Here is a 9,744-nt window from a genome sequence, read left to right as displayed (position 1 = left end):
TTACGACTGAAGCGATGCAAGGGTTGTTAAAATGCAGGAGTTTTCCTCACAAAACTTTACAATATGATAAATTTAACCACAACTTATCCATCAAACTAGTAAAAATCCTTGAAAAAAATGATTAAATTGAAGGAAATGAAAAGTAAAATAGAGATAAAGGGAAAAAAATGAAAGAAGTAAGGGAAAAGGAAGAAAATGAGGAATATAGTAAAGTACTGAAATGGAGGATTGATTGAAATATGAGAAATGAATTATAAAAAAAGGAAGAAAAAAGACCCACGGGGAACTTTTACTAGTTTGCTGAAATTGTGGAAAAAGCAAAGTTTTGGGAGGAAGGTTAACCTGTAATGCGTCGAGTCTGTCCTGGAAATTGTTCTGGTCCATCACTTGGATCTTCTGGAAGCGCTCCTTGTCCTCTTCCAGCTGTTGAAATGTCTGCTCCATTTGGATTTCAATCTTGTGAGGCCAGCCAATGGCACTCCATCTGGAGAAAAAATAGAAAATGACAAGGATGTTAATACAAAATATTGAACAAGTTGAATGAGGGATGATGTTTTGAGTTGTTATTCATGTGATAGGCTCACTTGAGATTGAAGTCATCTGTTGAGAGGTTATAGCAGAACTCTTCAATCAGTTCATAATCTGTCATCGCTTTGTCAATAACTTCCTGGTGCTCCTTCAGCCTGTCCGGGATTGACTCCATCCATTCCTTCTGCTCTGACAAATCCTCGATGCAGTTTTGTTTGTCGTAAAGACGACGAGAAATAGACTTGAACTCTTCACATGCCTTTGGAAATAAAAATATAAAATTAATTTAGTGTGTGAAGCTACTTTTTATGGGTACAGTACAATGTGTACAGGAAATGAAGGAGATATAAAAGATAATATCTAATTGATGCAATAATGGAATCCAGTACATAATTTGGACTGGATTGGATTGGATTTTTTCGGTGTAAACACCAAGGATAGCCCACGAAAGTCTAGAAGAAGACTTATTTCCAGTGGGGTCCTTCTGGTGGTGATTGGAGAGTACACCGGAAGACAATCCCCTACTCTTTTCCGAAGAGTGTACTGTGTTCTTTAACATGCACATGGGCCATAAATGCACAGGGGACCAACGGCTTAAACGTCTCATCCGAAAGACGGTGCGCTATGTAACTTGTATTTCAGCCCTCTAGCTGAAACACAAGGAGAGGCAGCAATGGGAATTGAACCGGGGACCTAGAGATCTCCACGGTTCAGCGCACACACAGTGGCTACCACCAGACTACCCGACTGAGCTAAGCTGCTCTCTCTGGTCATTGAAAACAATATTAGGCAAAGTGGCTGTTGTTGTTTTTTTTAATGTGAACTTAAATTTTTAAAGATGGTCAGAAGTGAGCGAAATAAAAAAATAAAAACTAAATTTTGTTTTCCTATTTAGCAAATGGTTTTGCCGAAAACATCCAGACGGAGGAGAAAATAAAAATAATTTTTTTTTCTGAAATTTTTTCCTTTTTATTTCCATTTTTTCATGGCGGTGGGAGTGCTAATTGCCCAAAAATAAAATATTATATTTATTTGAAACCACCATTATTGGCAGCTGGTGGGTTTGCTATACAAAGGTACAAAAAAATTCTTGCCATATACGAAGATATTGGACAAATACAGAATTTCCAACGTGGAATTTTTTTTACAAAATACCAAACTCACTTCTTCGGCTTGTTTTCTCAGCTTTTCTGCGAGGAGTTCCAGTAAAGCGTTAGCTAAAGCTTTACGCTTCTTGGAAAGACCTTGACGGACACTCTCTGTATTGATGTAGAATGGCCCGATGATGATGTTGCTTGGGATTGTGTTCTCCAGAACTTCTTTCTGGGCCAGATGATCCTCGATCTCTTTCTTCACCTCTGCCGCAGTATGCTCCTTTGAGTCATATTCTCTGTTGTTAAATACACACAAATTTAAAAATAGAAATAATGAACAGTAAAATTGATTATTAATATTATAAGTAATAATGAATTAGTAATAAAACACTATTAACATTACTAACTTCATTATTGTTATATTGGTTTCTTATTATGTATATTGTACAACTTATGTGTAAAGCTTTCTATTATGTAATATTATTTCCATTATTAATATTAGTAATAATTTATTAGTAATAATACTTTGAAATTCTTAACGTAATTAAATGTTATATTAGTTTAAGATTATTTATAGTTTACCACTTACAGTATGTGTAAAGCTTTCTATTACCTATGCCTATTTATATATTTTCTTTATAATATCAAGAAATTTTAATAGTAATACAAATGACAATACAATACCGTATACATAACATAATATAATACTATAACAGATCACTGTATGGATATTGGGGGGAAAAGCAGAACAAACAATCATTTAAGAATGCAAGTGACACACTTACTTAATATATTCATCAATATCCAGATTCATGAGTTCCAAGTGTTGTTCATAAGCCCTGGAATAAGCATACATTGGAATAAGAGCCTTACGGATAGCATTCCGGATATTCTGTCTCAGCTCCTCTACCCTTGGCTCATGTTCTCCAACGGATTCCAACAGTGGAGTGTCTGCCCAGAAGATATCCTCTAGGACGTACTAAATAGAAAAACAGAGGTTGGCAAAGATATCATTAATAAGAGTATGAGTAAAAACTGATAATGAGTAACAAAATGAAGTGGCAATAATTAAGTACAAATATGATTATTATAATATAATACTAATAAAAAGGTCATACATAAAAGTAGTTTGAAATAAACAATGGTTGTCATTTATAATACACATATACAATATGCTAAATTTAGAATAAGAATATTTCTACTGCTGCTGCGGACTCATATCAAAATGGCCACTTTTATATAGTAAGGTTAAAAACATAAAATTTAATATTATCTAACCTTCTCCAGCTGAGGCACATGCTGTGTCGCCCCAATGCCCCTGTCAAATAACGACACCAGCATGGGTTCAAAGGTGTGCAAAGGTGTGCTGTAGTGGCAGCCATTGATGTCCACCTGAAGATCCACAAGGAACAGACAATTCCGCTTAGGCCTAGAGAATCAGTAATCAAATATTAATGCATTACATTATACAATCCTTAAATATATCAAATCTAGTTGGTATATACTATCATCACCTACCATAGATGTTAAAATATAATTGACTTACCTATAATTGCTGACGACCAACTTGTTATTCCATTCCATTCCGTCTGGACACTCCAGCACAGAATAACAGGCATCAATTATCATCTGCGTAAAATTGACCAAAGAATCCTGCACCAGATACCGCATGGAATCCTATGCGGAGAAAAGAGACTCAAACATCAATTCAATTTAAGTCAATTCAATTTTATTTGATCTCAACTGGCAGCATTAATCAAATGATGATGGCAGTCTATCAGTTGGATACTAACCTGGATAAACAACTATTGTCACTTTCATCTTATAAAGACTATTATATAACATTACAGGAGCTTGATAGTTTTAATTAACATCTTACCTGCATACAGAACTTCACCATTTCCATAAATTTCTTGAGTTTAGATTTCTGGTAAACTTCCCAGTTGGTTTCATGTAGATTAAACCAGCCTTTGCCGACATCACGTAGACTGGTCCGGATGGCAGCACGGAGTGTGGAGATCCAACTATCCTTCAGGAAAAGTTGTACCTGCAAAAGGAATTGGTAAAATTATAGAAAAAAACATCTCCATTCAATAATAAATATTCTTAACAATAACCAGAGAGAATAACAATAGCATAGCAAAATTACCCATCATAAGTCATAATTCTAAAGAATTTGTCATCTATACATACACCTAATATTTTAATTAATCAATATTTAAATAGCATAATCCAATGGTATCCAACCTGTGAACTCTGTGAGCTCTGAGTTTGTTCAAACTCCTCGATTCGCAGATGCTTTGTCATGGGAACGTGGAAAAGTGACATAGCAGAGACCTTATTACATTCTGTCCTCACTTTCATCATTGCAAAGATTGCCTCTTCTCTTGTCAACAAAGAGTTGAATGCAAAGCTATCATACTGTTCATCGAAAGGGTAATCAGGTACATCACCATAGTAACCTAAAAAACAAATATAAATTTATCATAAACATGAAATGCATAACTACCACTGGGATTGGTAATTACTGGTGGCAGTAAACATACCAATAAAACACCAATGATGAAAAACAATAAAAATATTCAAAAAGGAAATCTTTTTTCACCTGTTTCTGGTATTCTTTCTGCTTCTTTCTCTGGGACTGTGACATAAGCAAATGTACCAGGGTTGGACTGCACTATCTTATCAAAGATGATTCTGTTCATAGCCCTTGCATAGTCAATGTTCACTTCCTTCTCTAGTGTATGAATGTAATCATCAAGGCTACAAAACAAAACCAAAACACACCCATGATATTTTGATAAAACAAAAAATGAGCTGCATGTACTGTGAGTCTGACTTATATACCATTAACCAGCCCACTCTCTAACCAGGGCTCGATTTAGTACTAGCCCGGCGTACAATGTCTAGTAAAAACCGCTCCGGGCTAGCCTATTTACTCCTCATGTTGCCCGGTTGTCTAGTGGAGAAAAATTAGCAAGAAAAACATTTTCTATAAAAAAAAAAAAAAAATTTTTTAATCGGAACTTTCGAGACAATCTCTGCACAGGAGGTACCGCAGCCCAGAGAGTACACCTGTCTCTTATACACATCTAGATGTGTATAAGAGACAGGTACTGTGTTCTTTAACATGCACATGGGCCATAAATTGATTTTTTTATTTATTTATTCAACAATATTTTGAGAGGGTAGCTCAAACAGCAATGCTACAGAAATTATTAAATTGCTGCAAATCAACCTTCAAATTTAATTGTCGCTAATAAATGTCCTGTCTGTGGGCTAGTAAAATATTCTGTGGGCTAGTAAAATCTCTAGTAAACTAGCCCAGTGGGCTAGTTACCAAAAAAAGTTAGGGCAAGCCCTGCTAGCCATACTTAAAAGTCTAGTTATAAGCTACTGTACATTCTTTTGTAAACTTACTTCTTATCTTTAGTGAGTGCAGGTGCACCCTTAGCCCAGCCCACAACACGCTTTAGACTCTCAGAGTCCAACTCTCCGACACCTTCCATTGGCATGAAGTCCACGTAGAGATGGTACCTGAGCAAAGCCTCGGTGTGGCGTCTATCATGGAAGGCTTTGGCAACAGTTTGCGCAAACACTGCAGGATCTTCTGCAATAAACATGACTTGAATGCGTGGTACCCAGTACTGCGCAGCTATAAGCGGTTGTCTTGTCCCATCCTGCACACCACCATTAATCACCACCTGGTTGTTCTGGTTAAGAATTCGGCCATTAATGTCAGTTTTCTGGACCAACCATAGGCTCTCCTCTGGGTCATAGTCTAACACGCCGACATCAAACCACTCATACTCTAAACTTGGGTCCTTGGGATCCACTGAAGTATAATAAAAAAAATTATTGAATTTGATTTTTTAATTTGAATGACTTAAAATTGTCCTTATTATATTAATTAGCATGTTGGCTGTCAGGGACGAGTATATAGTACTTGTCAAAATCGGGGTAACATTCTAACGTTTATTACCTCTTTGTTATACATTGTAGAACCACAGAATCAATGTCTGGTAGTTCAGGGAAGATACACCTAGATGATAATGCACAAATGATGTATATATGTTTGTTGTGTTATGTTGCCAGTAGCACACTCGAATGGCACAAGTGGAGGCTCTCTTTGAACACATACCATATACCATAACTCACACTTGGCTTAATCAATAAAAAGTTCTATCATAGTGCTGTCGATGAGCTTACTCGTCCCCTAATATTTTCCCGCCATTTTCTTAGCCACATCATTTTAATGATATATGACTAGATAAAATTTTTTAAAAGTATGTTTGTACACGTAACCTTTTTTTGGCACACAGGAGGAAACCTTAAACAAAGATCTGGCAGTCAACGTGTTAACACTATTATGAATATTTACAGTATATATTAGAATTTCCTATTATAAACATAAGCAAATGAAACCTGATATATAAATTTTTAGAATGTTCAACTTACATTTTTCAGTTGAGTCCCATGCTGGTAATAATGCCTTCCCAGGTATTGGTAGTCTGTCACCATTCACAACACCCATCTGCAACCATTCCTTTGGCGTCCTGCAATCAAACTCCATGTCCGTGAAAATATGCAATGGAAGGAATGCTGGGAAGGGAGCAGGATCCTCTCCACTCATTTCATTCAACTTCACTGTAAAGTTCTCTTCAAGTTGTTTTGGCATCAGGAGATCTGTTTCAATGTTCAGATTCTCTAGAAGATCCTCCAGGTCTTGGCTCTGGTACAGGCGTTTACGTCGCTCAATCTCAATCTTACGAGGGCAGTGTCCAGGTGGTACAAAATATGGTAGTTGAACTTTTGGTAGAAATGACTGTTCCGAAAAATCCTATCCAAAAAATACACAAAATGATATTATGTTGGATGTAAGGAAATTATTAAAAATGTATTATCTCTTTTTATGTTTCCAATAAACAAGTAAAAATAATAAAAGTACAAAGGTAAGATTTTACTTACTGATTCAGTGGTAATTTTACTTGTAGGTCCATACACTTGTTTTGCAATGGCATCGTTGAAATCTGATGAACCATTGAAAGTGGTAACTAGAGGAGTGTGCTTTTCTTTTGATATATTCCATAATGTATCTTGGTGTGTAGGAGGCCCAGCATAAATGTTCTAAACAAATACATTGAGATAAATTACATTATAAATTTGAGACTGTAAATATTATGGCTAGGGCATAGTCATAGAGATTCTATAACAGGTATATATACCAGTGAAAAAATTCAAAGAACCTAATTATTAATAATTATTAATTTATTAATTAAGCCTCTTGTTCAATTGTATTCAAGTGTTATTTTCATTATTTTATTTTACTTATTACTATTTAAGCGCAGTGAGATGATCTATCAATTGTATAATAAGCAATTAGTAGAGCTCCGCATAGTACACTATAGGAAAATTATTGTACGAAGGTTAGATTTAATGCTTGAAAAAATTTCCTAAAGGGCTTGCAAGGCCCGAAGGAAATTTTTGAATGCATTAAATCTAACCTAAGTATAATAATTTTCCGTTAGTGTACTATGTGCAGCTCTACTAACTGCATGCTCTACTAATGGCTTTATAAGTCAATAGCCATCTCTTGATTTTAGTTTTTGATAACCAACTGTTATTAGCAGTCATCGGTTGCTATAGTGATATGATCAGTATACTGTGTGTATATTTACATTTAGCTGTGCGTATGCTGATTTGTGCTCCTGCAGTACACGTTAACGACACATCAGCAGTACAGGATGAATAACTATTGTAATTTGTATTGTGTTAATAGAAAGAACTTGTTTGTAATGCTATTTTTATAGACATTCATCAAAGAAACATTTCAGCATGGCACCTAAGTCCACTTACTCAAGAGAGAATACAGTCATTGACATTTTTCGTCGGTGCATGCATACAGGTAGTAAAAATCGTGCGATGATTTCACAACTAGGCTACAGCCTAGTAGTAGAAGCCTCGGAGGCCTCCTGCCTTGCCGTGGGCTACATCTAAATTTGTTCCTTGAGTCTTTAGAATAGGTCTAGAATATTCCTATTCAACATTGAGTATGTTTTGTTTATGAGGGTCCATTGATTTAATGAATTCCCTAATTGTTCATACTTAATATTGAATTTGAAGTAACTTTGTTTGGGTTCTAATTAAGCTTGTTTTACGCAAGTAATTTTCAATCACAATTCAATTTTCATCGCGGTGTGTGATTTCTTCGCAGTGACAAAGAAATGTGGAATATTTTTTTGTACACGAACCTAAAGAAATCAAGCCAAGCGTCCACTAATTGAAAAATTATTGGAATGTGGGAGATAGGCAAATAACATTAGGAGTTGCAGTGATGACATCACGATTGACTTATAATGCGCTATATAATACAACATTATTAAATTATATATAAAATTACAGTTATCATCATAGATTTTAATAATGCATTAACAATTCAGGCCTACCCCAAGTTTGTTTTCAGCTTCATGTTCAAGTATATCAGAATAGAACCCTCTCTGTTTGATTTCTGGGTAATGTGGAACATCGTTTGTTTTCTCAGGTAGAATCTGAGTTCGGTTGGCTGTAAATGGAAGTCCACCATCACGACTTCGTAGCGAATTCCTCGAACTCATTTTTTATCACCTTCTGCATGAAAGTAAAAAGAACTTGAAAATTGTTGTAAAATTGTGGTCAAAGTAATTTCTAGAGTCGCCACCATGACCGCTCAGAAACAATTGGCGATCGCAGGGAAGCTTTTTAATTTTTTTTCAGATTTAAAAATGATTTAGGCCTAGGTAGGCCACTCATGCTTCATCACATTGTTTTCCCTGGAATCGAGTCAGCTGACGATAATGCATACCCCAGTGGGGTCCTCTGTCAGTATATATTCAGATAATGTCTGCTGAGCTTCCTAGCTTAGCCTTAGGGAGGCCTGGCCAAGAGTTCTATTAGTTAGGCCCTATTATCTATATCACCACATCGGCTAATTATCACATCACATTCACACTCCACTAACGGTCGCAGCATCATCAGTGTCACTACCACCAGCTCTAGGAGTAGAGGCCTAGGCCCCCTAGCTAGGCCTAGTAGTAAGTAGTACGTAGGCTAACTAAGTATAGATAGGCCCTAGGCTACGGCCTAGGCCTACACCAGCCTAATGGAATGCCCCCCTCTAGCCTAGGCCTAACTTAGCTAAATCATGACAATAGGCTATGTATTTTACATTCATTCAAAATGGTTACTCAAACTAAATCCATGATTGTCACCATAATATGATGCACTTGCCTAGTAAAATGTAGAACAGTATATTTGTTTGCACATCATTTTTTTTCAGTCGATAATAGATGTTCGTACTTCGTCGCTCCGCCAAAGTTTTGTTGCTATGGGAAAACGACACTTACTTTCTTCACAACGGATAGAGATACGGTACTCGAAGTATTAGGCCTATCTCTCATTATTGAATTAAATTAACACAAACGTGACGAAAACTGTATAAGTCCAAACAAAATAGTTATATTTCTGTCTTATAAGTCATTCGGCATTCGTACTCAAAAAGGCAGTAGTAAAATGTAAACTTTGATTTCATGGATTTCATAGATTAGATTCACACAATATTAATCAATTATAAAATGGTGCTGATAGATTGAATGCAGCCGCAAATTGTGTGGTTAACTGCTGCAGGGAGGCTAGTATTTTTTGCAGACGTAAGGTGGCGTATTAATAGTAAATCATCGCGCTCCGTGTTTATTATGTGGGAGATCGAATTTTTTTTTAATTTTTTTAATTAAGATTTCAGAGAATGTAAGTTTAAAATATAGTAAGAGAATTTAACCTATTGTGTTATTTGTTTGCGTATTAAACTGACCAATATCCTATCGTATCTACTCAGGCCTCGTATGCTAATCTAGCCTAGCCTAGCTAGGCCTCTATTCTACTTAGTACTAGGCCTACTACTACTACTAATAGGCCTAGCTAGAGTACTGTATCTCTGTAGGCTAGGACGGATACCAGTCAACTCGCCCCCTATCAAACTCTCCCCTTTCAATCTTTCCCCCTATTAAACTCGCCCCTTACAAACTCTCCCCCTATCAAACTCGCCCTTTGCAATCTCGCCCCCTTACAAATTCGCCGGCTTACAGTA

General features: G+C 36.2%; 2 protein-coding genes across 4 annotated transcripts in view; one reads left to right on the top strand and one right to left on the bottom strand.

Moving 5' to 3' along the window:
- Positions 1-9,195, bottom strand: LOC117104998 (dynein heavy chain 1, axonemal-like). Its single transcript, XM_033245978.1, has 15 exons — positions 8,889-9,195; positions 8,069-8,249; positions 6,591-6,749; positions 6,081-6,462; positions 5,043-5,457; positions 4,228-4,385; positions 3,870-4,084; positions 3,502-3,669; positions 3,169-3,299; positions 2,901-3,051; positions 2,408-2,601; positions 1,693-1,918; positions 585-787; positions 343-484; positions 1-54 (listed from the first exon to the last, which is right to left on the bottom strand). Exons 2-15 carry the CDS (start codon positions 8,234-8,236, stop codon positions 1-3), a joined length of 2,766 nt encoding a protein of 921 aa, XP_033101869.1. The 5' UTR covers positions 8,237-8,249; positions 8,889-9,195.
- A 124-nt stretch (positions 9,196-9,319) lies between these two features.
- Positions 9,320-9,744, top strand: part of LOC117105074 (zinc finger protein 568-like) — an 8,248-nt gene continuing 7,823 nt past the window's right edge. For 2 of the 3 annotated variants that reach the window (XM_033246095.1, XM_033246093.1), the window contains exon 1: positions 9,334-9,404. The gene's annotated coding sequence lies outside the window, so the exon portion shown is untranslated. Of the gene's footprint in view, positions 9,405-9,744 lie in introns of all 3 variants that reach the window. The other variant, XM_033246096.1, reaches the window with a different exon arrangement.

The sequence above is a fragment of the Anneissia japonica genome, unplaced genomic scaffold, assembly GCF_011630105.1.
Source record: "Anneissia japonica isolate Jap-2015-1 unplaced genomic scaffold, ASM1163010v1 scaffold287834_len5846547_cov211, whole genome shotgun sequence".
In the NCBI taxonomy this organism is placed as follows: domain Eukaryota; kingdom Metazoa; phylum Echinodermata; class Crinoidea; order Comatulida; family Comatulidae; genus Anneissia; species Anneissia japonica.
This window is presented reverse-complemented; position numbering and strand designations above follow the sequence as displayed.

What these genes read in the sequence shown, in the direction of transcription:
- LOC117104998 (XM_033245978.1), bottom strand. Translation starts at nt 8,236, where the DNA reads ATGAGTTCGAGGAATTCGCTACGAAGTCGTGATGGTGGACTTCCATTT. An exon ending in ATGGGACTCAACTGAAAAAT is followed by an intron (nt 5,458 to 6,080) that starts GTAAGTTGAACA and finishes ATTATACTTCAG; the next exon opens with TGGATCCCAAGGACCCAAGT. An exon ending in ACAGACTCGACGCATTACAG is followed by an intron (nt 55 to 342) that starts GTTAACCTTCCT and finishes CATATTGTAAAG; the next exon opens with TTTTGTGAGGAAAACTCCTG.